Source organism: Ictalurus furcatus, chromosome 12 (genome assembly GCF_023375685.1).
Source record: "Ictalurus furcatus strain D&B chromosome 12, Billie_1.0, whole genome shotgun sequence".
NCBI lineage: Eukaryota > Metazoa > Chordata > Actinopteri > Siluriformes > Ictaluridae > Ictalurus > Ictalurus furcatus.
The window spans coordinates 13,478,669-13,504,019 of record NC_071266.1 but is presented as its reverse complement, the minus strand read 5'-3'; the positions used below and the strand labels follow the sequence as shown (position 1 = coordinate 13,504,019).

Below are 25,351 nucleotides of genomic sequence, written 5' to 3'. Positions count from 1 at the left end.
ATTGTAGTGTCGGGTACAATGTGTGCAGTTTTATAAGGAAATTAACAGTTCTTCTGGAGACTATGACTGCCATACTCGCTTCTTATTTCTACAGCGAAACCCAGCAGCCTTCATTATGTTTTTTGTCTGAAAAGTGTTTCTTACATAATATTGTCATGTAATAGAGAAGGAACTCTGGACTACAGATCCCAGCAGCCACTGCACCTTACTGCATCACGTCACGGTCACATGGCCACCTGCTCCTGAATCACATTCACTTAACGAGCACCCTATGTGTATATAGCCACAGTTTGCACTGCACTCAAAGTCTTGCATTGCTGTCGGTTCTGTCTTTGTGTTCATGGTTTTTGTTAATGTTTGATTCTTCCCTTAGTGTTTTGCTTCCTGTTCAAAGTTCTTGTTTTGAGTTTTGTTTTGGGTCTTCATTAAAACTGAAAATCTGCACTTGCATCCGTCTCACCTCCAAATCGTGACAAATATGCCGCTTTCATTACTGACATACAAACATTTTATGTCATTTTTCATTTCATTTTGTACTGGAAAAGTAATGTTTGGAAATCTAAAATGTTTTTGTACTGATTCTATAATGCAGAAGTCATCAAATAAAATCTATAGCAAAGTTTGTGCAAACTGTATTTACAATTGCGTTTCCTATTCGTGGACGCATAAACTGTGACATAATTCAAACGAAAATGCAAATCGCATATTACCATTTGCATTTTCATTTACATTAATGTACAGTGCCAAAATTCAAATGGAAACGCAAAGTCCATTTGCAATTGCATTTCCCGTCTGTTACGAGTTATGATCCTGTCATATCGAAATAGCAATAGAAATGACCCCGTTTGCTATTTCATTTCCTCAGTGTCCAAATACAAACACGCCCCTAGTGTATTCCCACCCCCAACACTGATTAGCAGGTTTCTGTGCAAAACATCGTAAATGCAAATGCAAAGGTATTTGCGATTGCGTTTGAATTTTGGCAGGCTCCATAAGCGACCCGAGGAAGTGAAACGGCGCAATTGCTATTGCTATTTCGATATGACAGGGTCATAATTCGTAACTTTGCATTTCCATTTGAAATTTGGCAGGCACTATAGGTTCGTGTAAATGAAAAATACAAACGGTAATACACGATTTGCACTTTCATTTGAATGATGTCACAATTTGTACGTCCACAAATAGGAAACACAAATACTATATATAGAGAGAGAGAGAGAGAGAGAGAGAGAGAGACCTATGTACTCTATTTATCCAACTACTGTGTTCAGTAGTTCAGTTCAGTAGTCACTGTTGCTCTTCTTCCTACTATCTTGCACTTGCATATATTTATTTCTAGAGTTTGTATTGCTGACAGCATCTCAAATAGCTCATACCCAAAGTCATTTTGGGTAAAAGCAACTGCTAAGTCAGTAAAGGTAAATGTAAACCACTAACCATGTTGTACAGTCTATTCTGGAACAGTCCCCAATTAGCTATATTTTATATTGGTTATAAATGCAGTTTCACAACATTTTATACAACTGAAACAACTTATTGTTGCCACCTCACAGCTCCAGGATCCCAGATTTGATCTTGAGTTCAGCTTACTGTCTGTGTGGAGTTTCTGTGTTTGTCATCCCTGTGTCCGCATAAGTTTTTTGCTAGGTTCTCTGGTTTTCTCCCACTTCCCAGTAAACGCCAGTAGATGGATGTGGATTGGCTAAGATATTTTGCTTCCAAGTGTGAATGTGTGTGGACATGCTGCATTTCAATGGACTGGCATCATGCCCAGTGTTTCCAGGATAGACTCCAGATCTACTGCGACCCTAACCAGTATACACCGATCAGCCATAACATTAAAACCACCTGCCTAATATTGTGTAGGTCCCTCTTGTGCTACTAAAAAAAACTCTGACCTGTCAAGGCATGGACTCCACAAGACCTCTGAAGGTGTGCTGTGTTATGTGTTATGCTGTGTTATGTGGCACCAAGACGTTAGCAGCAGATCCTTTAAGTCCTGTAACTTGCGAGGTGTCGCCAGTTCACCAGTTGTCCTTCCACTGCATACCAGGAACACTCTACAAGACCTGCTGTTTTGGAGACACTCTGACCCAGTGGTCTAGCCCTTGTCAAAGTCACTCAGATACTTATGCTTGCCCATTTTTCCTGCTTCCAACACATCAACTTTGAGAAGTGACTGTTCACTTGCCGGCTAATATATCCCACCCCTTGACATTGTACCGAGATAATCAAATGTTATTCATGTTACCAGTCAATGGTTTTAATGTTATGGCTGATAGGTATAAAGCAGTTACTGAATTCTTTCTGACCACTTTTGGGCTCATTAACTTAGAAATTACCTTCCCGCTCTTCAGTCTAGACAGAAGTGGTGCACTGACAACCCTAACCTCCAACTTAACACTGTTGTTCTAATTCTTGATCCTCAGCTTCCATGATCCCCTTGTGGCCAATGGGTAAAGTAATTTCCTTCCATTCCAGCAAGGATGGTCGTTGTAGGGTTGCTGATGTCAAGGACAAGTAAAGGACAGAAGGTTCACTAGGCCAGTTGCTCACCTTATCCCTCTCCCAGGTTTACGCGATCCCCCATGCTCTCCTATACCAACAAATTTGCATAAATACATGCTTGGATTTACAATAAATATTCTGAAACCTGACCTGACTAGACTGGATCTGTTCTCACCGACAGTCCCACTGGTTTCAAGTCAGCTGCCTACTCACTCCTGACCTCTCTCTCCTTTTCAGATGGTAATGAATTTTATTATTAACTACTTGGTCTAATTAATGAAGTACACTGTGGCACACACTACGTCACTTCATTAAAAGTGAAATTACATTTTAAGGAAAATGGCAGAGACCATTACAACAGACAAAATGGTGAAACCCAAGTCATTAAGGTGTCCGGACTAGGATCCCACAGGACGAAACAAAAGAGGACGTTTTTCATGCACTTATCAGTCAAAATTGGGTACTGCAATAAGTGCTAATAGAGGCCCATTGGAACTGTTATCACTTTACTTCATCTTCGCTCTGTAATTGTTCTGTTTATGACTGAAGGAGGGGCCACTTTTTAAAATCCATTTGAACATAAGTTATCAGAATGAACGCTGTCATCTTTTTAATTCATAGTTTTCCCTGATTAGAATGTTATTACCAAAATTAATCTGCACTGCTATCTAGATACTGTACACTACATAACTTGGTAGGATTTAATCTGTCATTGAAGGACAATTATCAGTATCCAGAAACCATAACACAATAATTCAACACATTTAGTCAACAAGTAAGAAACAAACACCAACATGTCTAGTCCTTGTCACAAATTTGTCCCTTAAAACAAACAGGAAAGGAAGCTATTGAAGAAAAACTATTTCAGACATTTGATCTTGCTGAGACCTTGAGCCATTCCAAAATAGAATCAGTTCATCTGCTGGTTACAATGATAACTTCACATAAATCCTACAAACATTCAACCCTTGAAATATCGCAGTAATGATAATCTTGAACAGAAGTACAGACAGGCAGATGGACAACCTGGCTCATTCTCATTAAACTTACTTTTAAAAATAATAGGTGTTATTCTTCAAAAAGATATGTGCTACAGTGATTGACAATAAGGAATATTTTAAATAAATTCCAACATATTGTCATGCATGAAAAAAAAACAACAGTATTTTCATCAGTCCCTAGAAACTACCTTTAAACTTGTCTTTTCGTGCCTGGGGTATAAATATGGTGGTGCACATGTGTAAAATCTCTTCTTTTTTTATGCATTTACTGTGTAGCAATTGGGTTTAATTTGTTTAAAAGACAGATATGTTTGAAAGGTAGTGAAAATGACATTTTGAGCAACTGATAAACGACAACATGTAGAGGAAATGAGGGAGCTTGTTGTCATGACAACACTTTCTCATCATCAATTTCATGGCAGAATGAAAACAAAACCACAGCATGAAGCAGAGTTGCGTGAAAAGATTAAAGGAAAGCATCCAGAAGATGGAACAGTGAGGCAGTTGCTAGGACAACTGTACCTTCAACACAGTTGGTTGAGAAAAAGGCAATGTTGCGGGTCTCCAGGGGGTTGTCATGGGTGCAGTCAGGTGACCTGGTCTGAGGCTCTGATTCACCCGTCAGTGAGGAGTTGTCAACCTGAAATTTAAAAAAACCATACAAATAAAATCATGTGTATTGACTTCACAAACAGGCAGTTTATTATTGGGAAAAAACAGTAAGCCCACTACCAAAGGCTTCCTAGTTTTGAAAGGCTAAAGTGTGTTTGTGTGTGATGTAACTAAATACATTATTCAGATTGAACAGATACTGTATCCTAAACAAACACCAATACAGATATGAATAATAGCCAGAGTATTATTGTTGGTTTTTTTGGGAAGGATGTTTGGGAAGGTTTCAGCAAAATTCCAACACTAACTCAACTCATAAACCAAACAAAAAGACTTCAAATTGGACCAAAATTTTTAGGTATAGGAAAAGACATAGGATTTTCTTTTTCTTCTGTTTTGTGTTTTTGTTGGAATAGCGGTGTGCATTTCTGATTTGCACTTTATATGTTATGTTATTAATCTGTAATATGAGGCAATTATACGAGAAACCTGGCAGCCCTGCTCATGGAACTTACAAAAAAAGTGCAAGCTCATGAACATTATATAAATAGGAGATGCAATATTCTCATGAAAATGACATTATAATGAAATATCGCATAAAAGACCCCATCAGCAGCACTGCATCCAGACCACACCCATTTATGGGTGCACTACACAGCACTAAACAGATACAGATGATAATTGTATTGTGTCACACCCCTAGTGTGTGTGTGTGTGTGTGTGTGTGTGTTTACCTTGCAACCATGAGCAGAGATGATCCTTAGGTCAGCAGGGATTCTGTCTCCTCCTTTCACCTCCACCAAATCTCCAGCTACCACCTCCTCAGCATTAATCTGCAGCTTTTCACCCTCACGGATTACTAATGCTTGCTATGTCACACACACACACACACACACACACAGAGACAGAGTCAGAATGGAAATTGCATTTATACATATAATAACTGTGAATTATTGTAAATCACAGAGAATGGAATTGAGCTTTTATTGAAAACAAAAAATAATAATATATTTGCATTTTTAGAAACTGGTTGTCAATACCTGGGGCACCATATTTTTGAACGACTCCATGATCTTTGAGCTCTTAGCGTCCTGGAAGTAGGAGAAGCAGCCGGTAATGATGACCACAGCAGATAAGACGATGCCCAGGTACAACTGACAAAGGGACAAGCAAATACAAATTAGGAAGATTAAATGCATAAGAAAATGTCATTATTTTGAGGTACGGTTCAACCATTCAAACAATTTGCTGTCTTTCTATACAGCTTTGCGTTTTCAGAGAATGCAGTGACACCAAGTGCAAGAGGCTCCCCAGCACTAAGATATTATAAATTCTTGTCCTTATCCATAAACACCCTTATTCTTCTCTATTCCTCTCTAGCCTCCCCAAATGCTTCTGTCTCCTGCCCCAACTAATCTGTGTTCGTATCCTCACGTTGTCTCCAGCTGGTTCGTCTTCTGTGGCCGCCTGGATGGCATAGGCCAGGAAGCAGAGGATGGCTCCAATCCACAGCAGGATAGAGAATCCACCAAAGAGCTGGCGGCAAAACTTAACCCACTCTGGGGTAGTGGGTGGAGGAGTGAGTGCGTTTGGACCATCCCGGGTCAGATACTCAGCTGCTTTAGCATTTGTTAGACCCTGGAGAGAAAACAAGAGAGTGTGAGACCTGTATCACTATGTATCTTTTACTAAATCTGTTCTTACAATGCACTACAATAATTACCATCCTGTCTCGTAGCTTCCATTAATAATAATTTAACATCATAGGCATCATAGTGTGAGACCTGTATCACTATGTATCTTTTACTAAATCTGTTCTTACAATGCACTACAATAATTACCATCCTGTCTCGTAGCTTCCATTAATAATAATTTAACATCATAGGCATCAAAAGATTTATCATATATCCATCCACACTGTATACACTCAATAAAAATACACTCATCAGCCATGAAGATGACTACAGTCACTTGCAAGGATGTACTCGGAGGATAGAAATTCACTACTGCCAGATATTTTTTCTGCTTTATTATTTTCCCCACCATGACCCGGCCCCCTTAAACAGTGCGTTTTGCTTTTCTCTTTTCTCTTCTGTTGGAGAGTCGAGCACAGTGATTTGTTTTTAGAGCTTGTCAACCAAATAAGCCCTGCCCCTAGTTTACAGTGATGTCATGGCACATGTCTTAAGTAAAGTAAAATCCATCCATCCATCCATCCATCTTCTATACCGCTTATCCTTTTCAGGGTCACGGGGAACCTGGAGCCTATCCCAGGGAGCATCGGGCACAAGGCGGGGTACGCCCTGGACAGAGTGCCAATCCATCGTAGGGCACACAATCACACACACACTCACACACCCATTCATACTCTACGGACACTTTGGATATGCCAATCAACCTACCATGCATGTCTTTGGACTGGGGGAGGAAACCAGAGTACCCGGAGGAAACCCCCGCAGCACGGGGAGAACATGCAAACTCCGCACACACAGAATCGAACCCCCGACCCTGGCGGTGTGAGGCGAACGTGCTAACCACTACGCCACCGTGCACCCACTAAAGTAAAGTCAGCTCACAAATTTGTTAAGAGATACGTGGGTAAAAGAGCATTACTAATGGTTAAAAAATTTAAGAGATTGTTTTACATAATGTTTTTGTTACATTTTCCAATTTTACTCATATGTAACACATACAGCTGTGGCTCTACAAATTCTCTGAACAATAAAAATCCTGCTGCTGTTACACTTCAGGGTCGTAGTGGCATAACACTGAACATGAGCAATAATGTGTATCAATACCAGAAAAGGATTGTGAATTATAGGCACTGCACATGGGTTTTTATTTTTGCTGTTACATGTATGTAGGTTTTGCTTGGTCTCCCATGCTTTAGGCAGCTAGAATGAGTAAATGAGTGAATAAGAAAAGGGGTAAATAAATGATCTATAAAACATACCTGCACAATATCAGTGTTGAACTTTTGGCATACTTCCTCAATGGACATCTTATGCTCCGTCTAACATACAGAAAGCAGCATGAGAGTGAGAAATATTATAGACAGAGTAGTGGGAGAAAGAGAGAGAGGATATTTAGGAAGGTATTAATCACACTGAGGATATCACTTTGTATCAAACAGTGACAAAAGGACTTCAGTATACTTATTGATTTTGCAGCCCCGATATTCAAGCGCCAATTTAGCGCTGGTATTCACAAGTCTGCTCCTATCTCCATTTAAGTGCCACACTTTCTACAGTGATCTAGTCGTTTTGGCTTCCTCCTTACTTTTATAGATTTTGTTTCTTGTTCTTATTCTTGTTAAATTACATGTAAGGAAGCACAGTGCAAAACACAACCGGATGTGACCACAAAATGTGCCCATTAACACACCTGAAATTAATCTTTACATTAGTAACGCTGTAATACATAACACAAACCATGCCTGGGACTGCCTACTCAATGCAGTCTACTGTGCAATTAAAAGCCTGGAAATTGTCAACTGTAAAGCTATCAAAAAGATTCAGTAATCTACTGTAGATAATGTGTTAAATTAAATAAATTAAGTTCCTATTAAATAAAGAACACATGAACAATGTCTAAGTCAACAATATACCTAATATACCCTTTGCTTAGTAACTGGTTTTAAAGACAGTTATATACAGAACAAGCTACTTAACTAAAAAAAAGTGATGATCATTTATTTTTCATGTGGTTGACTGCAGTTCCTGTAACATTTGTAAAATCGGCATTAAAAGGCCCGTTTAATGCACGTGTTACTGACATAGGTGATCACACTATATAGCCAAAAGTTTGTGGACACCTGACCATCACACAATTTGTGCTTGTTGAACATCCCAGATTTATTCCCCTTTTGCTGTTATAATAAGCTCCTCTCTTTCTGCTGGGAAGGCTTTCTATTAGATTTTGGGGCGTGGCTGTGGGGATCTGTGTTCATTCAGCTACAAGAGCATTAGTGAGGTTGAGGTCAGGTGCTGATGTTGGATGAGGAGGCTCCAGTTCCAGTTTATCCCAAAGGTGCTCAGTGGGGTTGAGGTCAGGACTCTGTGCAGGACACTCGAGTTCTTCCACCTTCTTCCAACCTTAACACACCATGTCTTCATGGAGCTCGCTTTGTGCACTTTATGTCATGCTGGAACAGCTTTGGGAATCTTAGTTCTAGTGAAGGGAAACTGTAATGCTACAGCGTACAAATACATTCTATACAATTGTGCGCTTCTGACTTTGTGGTAACAGTTTGGGGAAGAACCACATATGGGTGTGATGGTCAAGGTGCACATACTTTTGACCATATAGTTTATTTAACCCAAGTTTTAGTACAGCAGATATACTATGTAATTAGTCACATTCTTACTACCCCAGCTTTTTTGGCACTGTCATCATTCAAATGCATATATAAGGGAGTGTTTTGCCGCATACACAGTGCTTTATCTGTGCTTTTAGGTTTACATGCTGGTTTTGTACATAACATGTTGAATGCAGTCTAGTTACTGAAGTTAAGGTTAGAGTTTGGTTTATTATAATTCAGCAGGTGTGTTTTGGTCTTACCAGTGGCACCTCTTTCTTCAGGTCATCAAGATCTTTCCCTCCCTTCTTCTTGGGAGACTCCTTCTCATCATTGTCATTGTCCTTCGTGGTTGCCACGCGGTAGCTGTCTGACCGCCCATACTACAGGGAAACGTAAAGAAAAAATACAATGAGTCCAGTTCATTCAGCAAAACATTATCCGGGACTACTGACCTAACAGAACAAGCTAGTATGTACAAGCCAACCATCATTCTTCTTAAGATTCCCGAGGTTACAACCTTTTTGATGTTACCCTAAAACATTACATAATGAATCACTTCTTCTAATTCATTCTGCTCTGTGTTTAATCCATGCAATGCTGATGATTCCATCTATTTACCATTCATTCTATATTTATACTGCTGAACGTTAAGAAAAACTTGTATATGCAGTACTTTTTATGTTCATGCTTTTTTTATGTATAGGCTAAATATCAACTAGCCCTGGGGTAGAGTACGTACAGTATGTTTCACTTTAATTTCATACTCACTCTTGTTCTCACCAAAAACATCTTTCCTATAACCCTGCCTACATTTCACACACACACACACACACACACACACACACCACTCCCTTTGTCAGCTGTCCTCCCCCACATGTGATCTCTCTGCACCCCATTTCACTCTCTCCCTCACACACACACACACACACACACACACACACACACACACACACACACACGTTGATGATCTCATCTGTGCTAATGAATTGAGGAGGCAGGCTCATGGTTTCACGAGATCACACGAGGACTCCTGACTGTGTCTGTGAAATGCTGTGAAATCTGTGAAACACTTCATAAACATGTAAAGATTCTTTCACAGTGCTCTTGTGGGGGAAACACCTAACCACTGTTCCTACATGTTCCTATTTTATAGACTGTTAAAAATTGTAAGACCTGGGAGGATTTTTATTTATTAAGCAAGACTGCCAGCAGGTTTTACCTGAACAAAACCTGCTTATCATACACAGTCAAAACAAGCTATTTGATCAAATTATTTAAATATATCTGTTGGGAAACAGTTTTATGGTCTGATGCAATCCTATGTCCTGGTCTTAATGTCAGTCTGAATATCATGATCGATATCATAAACTTCTATAAATAAAAGCACAAAACCATTTCTATTAGTCCATGTTTACAGTATTTGTGTGTGTGTGTGGGAGAGAAAGAAACTAAAAGGAATCTCACCATCTGTCAAGACCTTGCCTGATCCTAGCTTTAAGTGTACAACTACAGTTGGATTAACCCAGTGTGAAAGTTGTTTTGAACCTAATTGTCTGATTAACCCATTTTTAAAATATGTATATTATTTAGATGAGTGTATTAAAAAGCCAATACTCTACAGATTTGTTTTTGTTTGTATGATAAAATCCCACAAAATCCAAAGAGGATAAGACAAAAGCACTCAAGCCCAAATAATTCAAACAGCACAGAGAAGCCAGAGCAAGTAAATTCTAACCAGAATTCTTTCACAAGAGTCACAACTCTTTTTTTGAGCACGTCAGAATAAAGACGCTGTTGTCCATTAAGGCCAAGGATGAATTTTGTTTATGAATGGTGCATTGCGGGATGCGTCTTACATGAGACCTGGCAAATCTGCAGCAAGTTCAGATAACACGGTGTACAGCAAGCAGGTGAAAAACAGATTATAAACTCAACCCAATCTAATTTACTTTCAGAACAATGCTGATACAGCGTACTTAAATGTTTTTGTTAAAATAAACATTACGCATCATTTTCCACAGAAAAAAAAGGAGAAACTATCTCTGTTCTAACAAAAACATCATTTCCATTAAAATGACTTTTCAGAATAATATATTCATATATGTGCCAACATCATTGATGTCTTTGACCCTTTAATGCATTACTGATGAAATCCTGATAAAGGCATGAAAAAAATAATTTTACCTTCATTTACTTTTACATACATTTTTCAAAAAAGTTACTGAAGTCTTCAGTGGACTGGATGCTTTCAAAATTTTTGAATTAGTGTCCACTCTAGTAGCTGTTATGCAGTTATTCTATTGAATTCCTTGCTATAGCCAGAAAATGGCTTTTGAATAGCTGTCCACTGCAGTTACCACTATGCATGAAAGGGTTAAGGAACATTTTAAATAAAAGCAAACAAATTCTCATAATTGAAAAAAAATAGTTCATTAATATAAATTTTTAAAATAAGTCCTCAGTTTGCATTTAATCATGACCATCAAAAAATGGTCCCAGTTTAGCAAAGAAATGGGTTGTTTGGAATACTGAGTAGTTCACATGCTGATGAGAAAGGGTAGGTGTCCTTCATTGTCTTTTATTGCTGCACATTTTATAAATGGAAATACATTTTGGCTGGGATGTTTGGTTTTCCATATCATAACCAATGTTCACAGCCTGTATGAATGTAAGTATTCCCCTAAAACCCACTAAAAGGTAGAAAATGTCAATGTAGTGTACAGAAAAATGTTCTCTTACATTACTTATTACTTTATTACACCATTTTTACAGTCCATGATTTTAACCTATGGGTGCTGCTTGGGCAGCTTATAACACAACAACAGCTTCCCACTGTAAGGACTTGAAAGCTCCGAACACTCAGTTTAAATGAAAACTCATCCAATCTGGCTATCTAACAAGATGATGTTTTTCATTCAAGGATGCTTTTCTCTACCTGGACCATATGTGAATGCTCCAAATGAACTACTACAAGAGACTACTTTAGTACACTAGCTTTAGCACAATAGCTTATATTAACATATTCATACTAAAAGCCACAAAACTTTAATTTTGATTTCATGGGACTCGACGCTTCATAAAAGCTGAAGAAGAACCCTTTATTTGTCACGTATACATTACAGTACTGTGAAATCCTTTTCTTTGCATATCCAAGCTTATTAGGAAGCTAGGATCGAAGCGCAGGGTCAAGCAAGTGAGTCAAGTGTGAATGCAAAGAGAACTTGGTTCTCTTTCTCTCAACAACCTTTTAGTGAACTGAGTTTGGCTCTTTTAAATTCGGCAATATGTGAAAATACCCTAAGATATCTACAAACGCTGGCTGACTAGTATCATTCATGATATCTGAAATACAAGAACCATATCTACAATTTAGTTTCAGATAGTCAGAAATGAAATGCAGATATCTTGGGCTGGAGCTTTCATACAACTCAACTGCAATTGTGACATCATTATTACTAGTCAAAATTTAATTATAGAGAACTTAAATGAACATTTTCTGTATCTGGAAGTGACTTGCAAAGATCTGTAAGGTATATCTGGTCACAGAACGCAAATGCTACCATAATTCGGCAACTATTTATGCGCCTTTGCACAGAGCTCGTTGTCATAGTGTCTTTTAACTTGATCTGTAGTCACGTCCTTTATTTTCTGTGAGCCTCCTGAATGGCTTCCCTCCCTGGTGCGTCAGAGCCGGAATTTCCTTCCCTCGACTGAGTGCCTGCTTTAATACGCTGTCCCAGCTCTCCATCCTCTGATACCTACAGAGTGAACCCGCCTGAAGGTCACACCATCTAGACCCCCCCCCCCCCCTTCTTCTACCTTCTACCTCTTTCTCTGTTTCATTCATACAAAAATAATAATAATAAACCTGCGGTGTATCTACCTGACCTTCAGCAGTACCTGACACATGCTTTGGTCGGTTTGACATAATTAACGATGACAAAATTTTTAGACACACCCACACACACATTTGCATAATCAGTAGACTACATTTGCCCAACCCAGTGGATTGGATATTTGATAAGGCTTGGATATTACTGAAGGAGTTCTATGGATAGGAAACGCAGGCCTGTGTTGTACACAACCCCCTGAATCAGTCATGAAGTGGAAACTGGTGGAGCATCCATCTTGAAGCACCTCTTTCCCTTTTACAGTGGCGTCACAAATCCAGTGTGCAGAATGTATAAATTTGGAAAGTTCTCCAAAGAAAGCGGTGTGTCAGATATTTCCAACCTTAGGAATTTGTTCATATCCTGGACAGTATTGCACCATGGTTTTGTTTATTTCTTTTTTTCTTCCAGACACTAGGAGAGTCTAGAAAATGAAATCATGAATTCTGGTGTTCATATGTACCACTAAATGCACTCACACTGATGTTGCCAGATATAGCGGATTAACCCTGCGACTCTTCTACACACATATATGTGGTGGAAAATGGGCGTAGATGATTGCTCTTATTTACGCCTGTTTACAAGGCGAGGCTGTTCCAGCTGTTGCGTATAAATGATGCTTCAGCTTCTAGAAGATGTCGGAGAGCCTGGAGAACCGTGAAAACCCGATTAGTTTCCGGTTTTTCCCCCTGGTTTATCCGCATCACGACGCATCAGTACAAACCGTCACATTTCAGACAGGTTTGACGCAATCAGGCGGAGGCATCCTGAAACATGCGCATTTTTTTTCTTTTTTTCATTCCAAAACGTCATGTTTCCGCAATAAACAGTATTTTGATTAGTAGTTCGTTACCTGTACTACCCAATACTAGTGTTTCATTCTCTGCATGATAACCTGGGATTATTTGAGAGGTTACGTTTGTCTTTTTCCATGGAGGTAAGAAAAGGGCGTGGAAGAGCCTAGACATCAGAATGACTCAGAAATTACGGTGAAGTAAAACATGAGTGCGCGCGTCTAGAGAAAGAACAGGTGGCGAGAAAAATCTTACCCCCATTTCAGCGGTGATCAAACGGCGTTTATTTTCAGTCGATCAGAAATAAAGATGTAGAGGTCGAGGATGTCGCGTCCTGCAGGAGAAAAAAAAAACCTCTTCAGACACAAGCGGTTGCTCCAAAAAAAATATTCTATCCGTTAAATGGGTAACCCATTCCTTATCTCGTGTATAAATAACAGAAACGAGCAAGCTCATGAAAAGAATGGCTTTAGACAAAAGCACATCGGGATGTTTGTATTAATCTAATTAGATAAGGTGAGCAGACAGAAGGACACGGTGCAGGAAGCAGAGCGCACTGAGGAAGAGCACTGAAACAGGCGCGAGCCCTGATGCTGATAATAAAGTGCTGTGATGTGATCCCTCCGCCGCAAGCGCCGCGTCACAGCCGCTCACTCCGCGCCACAAAACAGTTTCATTTACCACGAACTTGGAAAATGTGCTCTCTCTCTCTCTCTCTCTCTCTTTTTCTGCTGAGTGAATGTATTCGAATCCTGTCTACACTATACGCAGACAAAAAAAAAGACTGGAATAAAGATTGTTTGACGTTGGACGTTCGATATTCGCAGATATGCGGAAATCAAGGGACCGTCTCTAAAGTTACACACGACATTTTTAGACGCGATTCTATCTTCAATAGCATTTGAAGGGAATGACTAACAGTCACAGTACCAACTGGAAAGCGTTCATCTAGGTGTCAGGTATGAGGGACACCTTTTAGATTTTTGATATTTATCAAAATAAGCTATTAAATCATATATAAATATTGTCATGAATTTCACTACAGAATGGGCCCATACACACTATATACCATTTTTAAAGCTCAATAGCATTTGAAGTGAATGACTTACAGTCACAAAACCAACTGGAAAATGTTCATCTAGGTGTCTGGTATGAGAAACACCTTTTAAATTTTTGATATTTATTAAATCACATTAAACTATTAAATCACATTTAAATTAGACATGAATTTCACTGCAGAATGGGCCCATACACAAAATATACCATAATTTAAAGCTCATTAGCATTTGAAGGGAATGTAAACAAAACCAACCGGAAAGTGTTCATCTAGGTGTCAGGTATGAGAAACACCCTTTAGATTTTTGATATTTACAGACTTTTTCCCCCTTTGGTGTGGCATATTGCTTGGGGACCTGAGCAGATTCTCCAAAGAGAATACTAAAGAAATAAAAACAAGGGAAACAAATTGCCATGTGGAGCAATGGTTCTCAATAGTGAAGAATCACATATTATGCAGAAACAGGTTCCTGCAGCCTGTAGATTTCATTACAAAGATGTTTAACTCTCTGCAAGGAAGGTACACACAGCATTAGATGATGCATAATCTTGATAGTCTGTCTCAAGGAACATCTCCAATGCAACAGACCATTGACCAACAAGAAGAGCAATGGGACAAGAGATCACAAACTCAAAGACCAGCAAAGCATCGTTCAAAGTATTTTGATCCACCAGAAGCAGTGCCACAACCAAAAAGACACAAGACAAAGCAAACATCTGAGGATCATTCAGAGGACACATCAGCCCAGGTATTATGCAGTTCTCAATCATGTCATAAAGCTTTTGTTCATATTAATTCATACCACCTTTTATATTATATTCAAATATCCCATTGCAGATCCAAGCTCTGTGGTCTAAGAAAGCATGTGAGATAGTCATTGCCGTCACACAGTCAAAGGACAAAAAAGGTCTTATATCCTGCATCATTCAGAGCTGAAAACACTCCAGCCACATAAATGGCTGGTGGGGGAGGTAAAAAAATTATTCACACCTTTGGGAAATGCATTGCTCTTATGACAATTGAAAAATAATCTGTGAACATAGAGAAATATATTAATTTACGTAAAAATGACAATGTTAAGCCATTGTTGAGTATATTGAATAAATGTTAATGAAACACTGGATGAGGTAACTATAATTTATTTTTTATCTTTTGTTCTTAGACAATCCAATGCTATTTTCAAGTGGTGGTGAATAACAGAAACCAGGGACACAAGATTTTTATACTAGATCACTACACATCGTGTTATACTTCATGGAGAATGAGATGACGTATGGAGAAACAGTCTCTCAAAGGTAAAGATTATCTTTAATTATCTTTAATAATTGAATTCAATTCAGTTTTATTTGTATAGCGCTTTTAACAATGGACATTGTCTCAAAGCAGCTTTACAGAAACATATAAACACAGCATACAGATTTTAAGTGTGTGAATTTATCCATAATAGTTTAAGACAGTTACATAACAATGCCATAAGTGTTTTATTTTATTACATTTTTTTAATTTCAGGTGGACTTTGATGACTACAAGGGAATGATAAGTTTCCTGAATGTCAACGGGAATCATTGGATATTTTTGGTGAACACATTTTATAGTCCTTTTTTAATATACATGAGACACTATTATATTACTCTATTCTATAGAGGATGTTCATAATTTGGTTGGATTGAAAAATCACATTGAATAAATGTTCAGAATAGCCAAGACTATTCAAACACCAAGCATCAAAATTCAAATATAAACTAACCCGTAGCTGCGGGGATTTCCTCCGGGTACTCTGGTTTCCTCCCCCAGTCCAAAGACATGTATGGTAGGCTGATTGGCATGTCCAAAGTGTCCGTAGTGTATGAATGGGTCTGTGAATGTGTATGTGAGTGTGCCCTGCGATGGATTGGCACCCTGTCCAAGGTGTACCCCGCCTTGTGCCCGATGCTCCCTGGGATAGGCCCCAGGTTTCCCCGTGACCCTGAAAAGGATAAAGCAGTATAGAAGATGGATGGATGGATGGATGGATGGATGGATGGACTAACGCGTACAAGGCCATATGCTTTTCACTGTGTCTATACCACACACAAGAGTCTGGAATAGTTGAATGTATGAATGAATGAATGAATTAATTAATTCATTAATCCATCCATCCATCCATCCATAATTTTAACTTTCAGGCCAGACTTTTTCAAACCAACTTCAAAGTTTGTGAACCTTAGAACCTCATTCTAGGTTCATCTATTTTTTTTATCTTGCACAGTATCTCCACATAGCATCCAGCCAGGTGTTTGTGGTAGACCCAGCAGGACATGATGAAGAAGCAAAATCCATGCATGCAGCCACTAGATTTCAGTAATATTTTTAGCTTATATATATATATATATATATATATATATATATATATATATATATATATATATACTGTACTTACAAAGATGGGTTACAAATTAGAAAAAAAGCATGACTGTGTGTAGAGGCCTGCTTCTTTTTGATGTGTTTTCTTGTCACAGGGTATTGAACGGTGAATGATATGCTGTGTCCTTGTGTCCTTTTCTATCACCGGATCTTTAGTAAATTAAACAAAAAATTAGATTTTGGACCAAACTGTCAGCGCTCTCCAGTATCATCTTGAAAATATAAACATTTAGAAATATATTTTGAAAAAATTATGTTCTATCCCTCCTGTTGGTGTTCCAGAGACTTGGCACAGCTTTTGCAGATCTCTGGATCCTTAACGATTATTTTCGTAAGAATAAAATGACAGGCTTCGAGTCTTTTACATTGTGTAAGTATACTGTTACGATTCAGGACTGGAAGCGGGAGCAGGTGCAGATCAGCATCTTTATTTTTACACAGCAGACAAAACACAGGAAACGCGGTCTATACTGAGCAAGATTAAAACAAGAAACTGGATGCGAGGCAGGGAACAGAACAGGACACGCAAACATGACCGCTTAGCATACTAAACGTATTCATCACTTCCTTCCTTCCTTCCTTCCTTCCTTCCTTCATTCATTCATTCATTCATTCATTCATTCATTCATTCATTCATTCATTCATCCATCCATCCATTCATCCATCCATCCATCCATCCATCCATCCATCCATCCATCCATCCAGTCATTCATTGAAACACTCATTTAATACTGCGGGAAGTGCACAGCAACATGAGGGGTTTAAATAACAAACACAATCAAAATAAAACACAGACACCTGGAGTAAATCAAGCCACACCCTCGAACATCAACCAATGCTTAAACAGGGGAAGAACCAAAACAAACAAAGGTGCGTGTCCATATACAAGAGTCTCGCGCACGTGCGCTCTCCAAGAGTCTCGCGCGCGTGCGCTCTCTAAAGCCGCTCGGGCATGTCAACGCCGCAGTGCCATCTGCAGGCGGGAGCATAACATATACTAGTCTTCTCATAAGGTTTTTTTTAAATGCCGTCAAATCCTTACAATAATTTTACTTATTAACTTTTACTATAAGTAGCAAGCAATTCACAATAATTGTTAAGTGTAAAGTGAGTGAGATATGTAAAGACAATAATGACCATATACTACATATATAGGAAATTAGTAGTAATAGTAATAATGTTTTAATGCTTAATGTTATCCTGTCAATCATTTTGATTTGCTTAACACACTTTTTTCCAAACGTTTTGTGTTTTAAGCACTAAAGGAAAATGGATAATGTTGCCTTTCTAATAATATCATTACATTTATATGGCCTGTAAAAAGAACAGAGAGCACAATGCAGAACATTCGTTTAAATTGACTAACAAAGTGGGTCTCTTAAATAATAAAGATTCACAACAACATTTATTGTTTGGATTTTGTACAAACATTTGGTAAAAATATGGTTAAAAAGATTAACCTTAAAGTAGTTTAAATCACAAGAATGTGTTTTTATTGGTTTTGGGGCCTTTTTTGCTTTATTGGGGTAGGGATAGTAGAGAATTGACAAGGGAATATAGGATAGAAGAGTTGGGTGTGATCGGGAAAATACCCTATGAGCTGGGAAATGAAGCTGCTTACTACCGCTTACTCCTTTTCAGGGATATATATATATATATATATATATATATATATATATATATATATATATATATATATATATATATATAAATATATATATAGAGAGAGAGAGAGAGAGAGAGAGAGAGAGAGAGAGTACTGTGCAAAGGTTTGTTATAGATTGTTATAGATAAAACTTTGCTATAGATTTTATTATTTGATGACTTCTACATTATCAAGTCAGTTAAAAAAAACAAACACATTTTAAAGTCCCAAACATTAGTTTTCTAGCACAAAATTAAATGTTACAGAAAAATGTCTGCATGTCAGAAAAACAGAAGAAAGCAGCATATTACGTAAGAGACACTTTTCAGACAAAAAAACAAAAACAAAAAAAAACACAATGAAGGCTGCTGGGTTTTGCTGCAAAAATAAGAAGCAAGTCAAAGTCTCCAGAAGAACTGTGGCTGGTTCTGCAAGATGCCCACTAAAACATACAGGTAATTTCCTTATGAAACTGCACAAATTGTACCGGAGACTACTATTTTTATTTTTTTTTCTCACACCAAATATTGACTTTGTTTCATTTACTACTGTTTATTGCTCTTTATGGTATTGTTTAATGTAGAAACATTTAATTTAATTATTTTGAAGGCATCTTTGCTCTACAGCATTTTTTTTGCATGTGTCTAAAACTTTTGCACAGTACTGTATATGTCTGGATTGACTTTCTTGTTGCTAACTTCCTGTACAGGAATTTTGCAGCAAGAATGTCACTTTCTTGTTGCCAATTTCCTGTACAGGATGTTGGCAACAAGAAAGTTACTTTCTTGTTGCAAAATTCCTGTTCAGGAAGTTGGTAACAAGAAAGGCGCTCCAGAAATCCACCTCTGGGTTTTATTTAACTTTTTCTAAACGTTTTTGGTATTTGGCAAATGTATTTATATGTTTTCCATGAAGTGACTTATGGCTTATAATAAAAAGGCCATAAGTCACTTATACTAGGCCTATCCTAAAAAAAATGTGGGGTCTGTTAAACAATAAACATTGATTGTTTGCACTTTGTGTCATGCTGGAACAAGTTTGGTGCTTTTAGTTCTAGTGAAGGGAAATTGTAATGCTACAGCGTACAAAGACATTCAATACAATTGTGTGATTCCAAATTTTTTGGCAACAGTTTGAAGAACCACATATGGGTGATAATTTTGTCCATATAGTGTAACAAAGGCCCATATTTCAGACATTAACTAGCCTACATGTTCTTGTTTATTTTATTTAATATCTATTAGACTAGTTGATTCATTATGGAAATTACAAAGCACATCTAGTCAGGGGTAGATATTATTAATTTATCAAATTTGTGATGCAGGACTGTGCAGAGACCCTTAGTGCAGTGGTTTTTCACGGCCTTCTTTGCTCATATTTAGCAAGGGTGCCAATATTAGTGGAGGGCACTGTAAATAATGAGCCAAATATTGAATCATTTGAATTATATGAATAAAATCTGTTTGTGTGGGGGTATGTGAAATTTACACAGTTAAAGGAAGTCCTTAAGTTTGAGAACCCCTGCCTTAGAGGGATAGGTGCTCAAAGTTAAAAAGTGGATCAAAATTTTAACACACCAACTAGTGCATAACCTACTTAACTATAGCAATGAATATTCAAGCATAACAACATAAACATAACAAATCACACCATATCATTTCTGGGAAAGGCCCTGGATCCACCATGACCCTGACCAGGATAAAGCAATTAGTTAAGATTAATAAATGGATGAACACATACTTAGTAAGCATTCAATCAATCAGAGCTATTTACAGTTGCAATCAAAATTATTCAACCCCCATTGCAAATCAGATTTATTGTCAAAATTTACAGACTTTCAGCTGTTTGCAATGAACAAATCAAACAAAAGCAATTGAAATAGTTCAACACAGCAAATGCTTCAAGTGGTTTCCCCAAATTCAACTGATAATGCAACTTAATGACTTCTCCAGTTTCAAAATTATTCAACCTCTTCATGGCAAGCATCTTTAGTACTTAGTAGAGCATCCTTTTGCTGTTATGACCTGCTGCAAACGAGATGCATAGCTTCTGGCAGCGTTCCTGAGGAATCTTAGCCCGTTCCTCATGAGCAATGGCCTCCAGTTCAGTAATATTCTTGGGTTTGCGTGCTGCAACCGCCTTCTTCAAATCCCACCAGAGATTTTCTATGGGGTTCAAGTCAGGTGACTGCGATGTCCATTTAGAATCTTCCAGGACTACTTATGCAACCAAGCCTTGGTGGAATTTGAGGAATTTGGAATCATTGTCCTGTGGGAAGGTTCAATGCTGCCCAAGCTTCAGCTTCCTCACAGACGGCATGACGTTTTCTCCTAGGATTTCCTGATACTTCAATGAATCCATCTGGCCTTCCACACGCTGCAGGTTTCCAGTGCCAGAGGATGCAAAGCAGCCCCAGAGCATCACCGACCACCACCATGCTTGACTGTGGACAGAGTATTCTTTATTCATTCTTCCTCCAGACATACCGCTGATCCATAATGCCGAAAAGTTCCAGTTTTATTTCATTGCTCCACAGAACAGAATCCCAAAACTTCTGTGGCTTATTTATTATTTTGATTATTTATATGATTTTGAGCCGACTTTTCTTGTGCTTTTGGGTCAGTAGTGGTGTACATCTTGGAATACTGGCATGGAAACCTTCTGTGTTTAGTATGTGCCATACTGTGCTCACTGAAACCTCTGTGCCTGTTGGCACCAAGTCTTGCTGCAGGTGTTTTGCAGTCACTCGAGTGTTTTTCACAACCTCCCTTCTCAGAAATCAGGTTGCAGCCGTTGATAGCTTCCTTTTTCTGCCCTATTTCAGCATTTTCTGCCCCTAACCAGTTCAGGTATTTCATTTGTTCCAGCTCAAGCACACCAGGTGCAACTAATGAAGCCCTTGATTAGTTGCATCAGGTGTGCTTGAGACGACACCTGTTTTGCATATTTGTGCTGTTGTGAGGTATTCTATTCATGGGGTTGAATAATTTTGAAACTGGAGAAATCATTATAAGTTGCATTTTCAGTTGAATTTGGGGAAACCACTTGAAGCATTCATTGTGTTGAACTATTTCAATTGCTTTTGTTTGATTTGTTCATTGCAAACAGTTGAAAGTCTGTACATTTTGACATTAAACCTGATTTGCAATGGGGGTTGAATAATTTTGATTGCAACTGTACTTCTCTGCTGCACAACATGCAAGGTCACGTTTACAAGGACTACCATTCATTTCAATGAAAACAATGCATCAAGCATGCCAGGTCAGGTTAAAGTGTACATAACAAACTCTGTTGTCTGTTAAAAAGGTCGCTAGAGTTGAACTTTTAAAGAAACCAATGTTGGCATATATGCGCATCAGCCAATAGCGATGCTTCAGTCATTCACATTGGTTTTGAGGAAGATGAAGCAGAAACTAACTGCACTTGTCAGCTTGCATTCAAAGCTGTGTGCTCCAGTGCTTAAAATCTATGCGTGTAGCTCATGGCAGAGTGTAGAGTGTGCAGAGCACAAAATGCATATCCACCTAATGTCCTACAAACACGCCTACCAGCAACGCATATTAATGCCTTTTCTGGCTAATGCCATTAATTGTTTGTGAACGTAACTATTAATACTTTTCACATTTCCTGATCACTTCATCCCCCTGTTAACTAACATTATTTATAACAGGACATGAATGCAGCATTTCTTAAAAAAAAAAAAAGTCAGAGAATGTGAAATTATAAATAGAGAATGTGACTTTCAGTTCCATTATGTTCACTAGTTGGCTGCCACCACAAACAGCTTGATGTTGGTCTACAATTCATGGTCATTGTGTGCTTTATATCAGCAGGTTTGTTCCTAAATTGATCCACAATTGGTCAGTCTGTACCAAGCTAACCAGTACGTTGTAGCCACAACATACTGTATATTGATGACCAAAGTGTCATTGCAGCAACAAAACCAATTATGTTGTAACAACAGGAAAAGTCTTTTTCATGGTGATGGGGTTGCTTATATTGGTGAACTTCAGGGTAATGTCACTGGGACCTTAATGCAACCAGGAGGGCTACACTTGGTAAACAAATATGAGGGGAGCGATCATACAAAAATTATCCTAAAGACCCACATGAAACACTGGAATCACTGGAGCCAGGCCTGGAGGTAGTAATCACTTGGAGTATTCAGCCTTATTACAGAGGAGCAGGTTAACTCTTACTGACTCCATGGTGCTGCAGGGCTGGAGGAGATTTGGCCAGAGATGTTGAAGGCACTACACATGGCTTGGGTCCTGTGGTAAACATGCCTCTTTAATGTTGATGGCGATTTGGGGCAGTGCCTTTGGACTGCCAAACCAGGATGGGGGTCTCTATTTAAAAAAAAATGAAGAAGAAGGTGTATTCCAATTATCGAGGAATGACACACCTTAACCTTATCCTACAGGAAAGGTCTATGCCAAGGTTGTGGAGAGGGGACTGCATCTTATAATTGAACCTAGGATTCATGAGGAACAATGTGGGTTCATCACAGTTCCATGGAACTTTACTCTTTACTCTTGCATAGGTTTATTTGTGGTGAAAAGAGTAGGCAATTGTAGTCTACATATGTTTTGTGGATTCTGTGGAAAGCACATGATTGTGTGCCTCAACATTTATTGTGGGAGGTAACGCAGGAGTATGAGATAATTTGTGCAATCCAGTCTCTGTATAAGCACAGTTAGAGTTGTGTGCGCATTCCTGGCATTGATTTAAAACTTTTTAAGGTGGATGTCATTCAAGGGTGTGTCTTATCTCCACATTTTCATGGAGAGGTTATCGAGACACAATCAAGGATAGTCCAGTATGGTGGACTATAGGTAACATCTCTGTTATTTGCAGATTATGTTATTCTCTTGGATTCATCTTAGTTGTACCTCTGACACGTCAATCATTTTACCACTGAGCAAAAAAATCAGTGCCTCCAAGTCCAAGAACATGGTTCCCTTCCAAAAAAAAAAGAGTGGAATGATTGTGTCAGGTGAGGCAAGAGACCTTGCCCCTGGCAGAACTGTTTAAGTTTAACCTTAGGGTCTTATTCCCAAGTAATGAAAAAAGAGATTGTGAGATTGGCAAAAATATAGGCTCAGAAGCAGCATTGTTAGCCAGTATTAAGTCCAAAACCACTGTCTGGCAATTAGATGTAACCACAATATGTCCTGCTGAATATGTCTGGTTATTGTAAAAAACACTGAAAAAAACTATTGAATGCCAAAAGGGCAATGATTAATACACAAATATGTATGCTTTCACAAAAATTTCACAAAAGTGAAATTTAGTGAAGTTTACATGTTAATTAAAACAGGACAGACAAAGGCAGAATATTTTACATAGGAGTCTATATCACCTAATCTGTTTACCAAATCTGCTTACCACATTGAACCGCCAGAAGGAAGCAAAAATCTTTAGAATACACATGGCCTCTGCTCAGATTACTTAATCTGAGGAACCCTATAATTATGCCAAAAGAGAAAGCCGAAATTTCAGAAAATCCCATACACAGTCAGGTAATTTTTCATACCAGTGATCCTGACCGCTTCTTCTCTCCGGACCTGACCGATACATCCTGTTGTCCTACTTCTGGTTGGAGTTCTCATCAATTGGAAGTCACTTGATGCTGCTGAGGATGGCCCCAAATGGACTGCCTAAACCTAATATTCTATATAAGCAATTTTTGCTGCATCAAATATTGAAATATTTTGCCTTATTGCAAGCCTTTGTTAAAGGTGGAGAATAAAGGGAAGACAGGAAAGATTTTTTAAAAAAGATATTAGAAAAGCCATAAATACTAAATTAACACTAGGGACAGAAGGTCATGTACAATGAGCAACACACTGAACATGTTTCAGTACATTATACTTGCTTGAAACATATTATTCTCTGTAATGTATTAGCACATGTTTTTACGCGCATGTTGACCCAACCTATTCTATTTCTCAACCTATTCTATACCTACCTACCTGACTCTATAAATAGTGTCTTTAGAGAACAAAATGGCTGACAACATTCAAGGTTCAATATCTTTGTTCTTTGTTCCATTATTAACACACACTCTCTCTCTCACTTGCTCAATAATTCACACACACACACACACACACACACACAGAGTCCCTGAGGTCACCATGGTAACAGGAGCTAAGTAACCTTGCTTCCTAATCATGAGGCAGACAGTAATATATTGAACAAATGAGACAGCGAGATGGATGAAGGGCAAACTGGTGAGTACAACAGGAAAGTAGCACTGTAGAAGTGCTGTAGGAAACTAATGGAAATATTAGGCACTAATGTTTTGGGTACTTCTCCTGGAATCAGTAAACCAAGATATACTGCAGCTCCTATTATGTTCTGCATGACTAGGGCAGTTTGCTTCTGGATCTAATGGAGCCTTCCCATCGGCTCATTTCATAGCCAATCAGTAATAGCAAAGTTGTCAGATTGTGATTATGACCTCACATGTGTAGCAAAACATGTCCCACCAGGCCACCTCAGGTCCTGCCCAATGTTCCCCCAATGAACACAACATGGCTGCTGTGGTTACGTTTTGGTTTTAAGCCAAATAAAAGAAGAGGCCAATAACTTGCAGGAGGTGATTTGTTGGATCTGCAATAAAAAGGTGGCAGTCAAAGGTACTAATACAACAAACCTGAGAAACCATCTATAGAGCCACCACCCCACCCAACTCGCTAAACATGGAAAGCCTGCTGTATCCACAGTTTCTTTATGGCAGCTGGATATTAGGGAGGCTTTCGGGCAAGTATCTAAATATCAACATGACAGTACTAGATGGCTCACAGAAATCCAAAGAAATTGTACTGCCGTTCAGTACAATAGAAAACCCAGCATTCAAAGAAATGCTGCAGAAATTTGCCAAGTATATATGAATTTCAGGAAGAACATACATTTCCAAAACTGCAATTCCTAACTCAGCAAAAAAAGAAACGTCCACATTCAACTGCTTTTATTTCCAGCAAATTTCTTAACATGTGTAAATATTTGTATTAACATAATGTAGCCAAGTGGTTTAAAAAATCATTTTCTGTAAAAATTTGGTGTGGCCCCTTTAAGACATCCTCGTTCTGTGTGGTGAGATTTCTGTCTGGCAAGCAGTGCGCATGTGTGAGAGAGA

At 38.4% G+C, this 25,351-nt stretch overlaps 1 protein-coding gene and 1 long non-coding RNA gene across 5 annotated transcripts in view; one reads left to right on the top strand and one right to left on the bottom strand.

Moving 5' to 3' along the window:
* The window catches only part of atp1a3a (ATPase Na+/K+ transporting subunit alpha 3a), a 33,833-nt gene extending 19,933 nt beyond the window's left edge, over positions 1-13,900 (bottom strand). The window contains exons 1-8 of one of the 2 annotated variants that reach the window (XM_053637356.1): positions 13,787-13,900; positions 13,361-13,439; positions 8,682-8,801; positions 7,075-7,134; positions 5,556-5,759; positions 5,162-5,275; positions 4,856-4,990; positions 4,032-4,149 (exon numbers count right to left, since the gene is read on the bottom strand). In XM_053637356.1, coding sequence (XP_053493331.1) covers positions 4,032-4,149; positions 4,856-4,990; positions 5,162-5,275; positions 5,556-5,759; positions 7,075-7,134; positions 8,682-8,801; positions 13,361-13,366 — 757 coding nt within the window. In that variant the 5' untranslated portion in view covers positions 13,367-13,439; positions 13,787-13,900. Of the gene's footprint in view, positions 1-4,031; positions 4,150-4,855; positions 4,991-5,161; positions 5,276-5,555; positions 5,760-7,074; positions 7,135-8,681; positions 8,802-13,360; positions 13,440-13,631; positions 13,767-13,786 lie in introns of those variants that run through there. The other variant, XM_053637357.1, reaches the window with a different exon arrangement.
* LOC128615356 (uncharacterized) lies at positions 13,224-16,488 on the top strand. 3 transcript variants are annotated; one of them, XR_008387193.1, is made up of 5 exons: positions 13,224-13,248; positions 14,698-14,910; positions 15,000-15,133; positions 15,325-15,457; positions 15,672-16,488. It is a non-coding gene; the product is annotated as an uncharacterized LOC128615356 (long non-coding RNA). The 3 variants fall into 3 exon arrangements; XR_008387191.1 differs by lacking the exon at positions 13,224-13,248 and adding an exon at positions 13,928-14,064 and having other exon boundaries at positions 14,718-14,910; XR_008387192.1 differs by lacking the exon at positions 13,224-13,248 and adding an exon at positions 13,937-14,064 and having other exon boundaries at positions 14,729-14,910.
* The last annotated feature ends 8,863 nt before the right edge of the window (positions 16,489-25,351 follow it).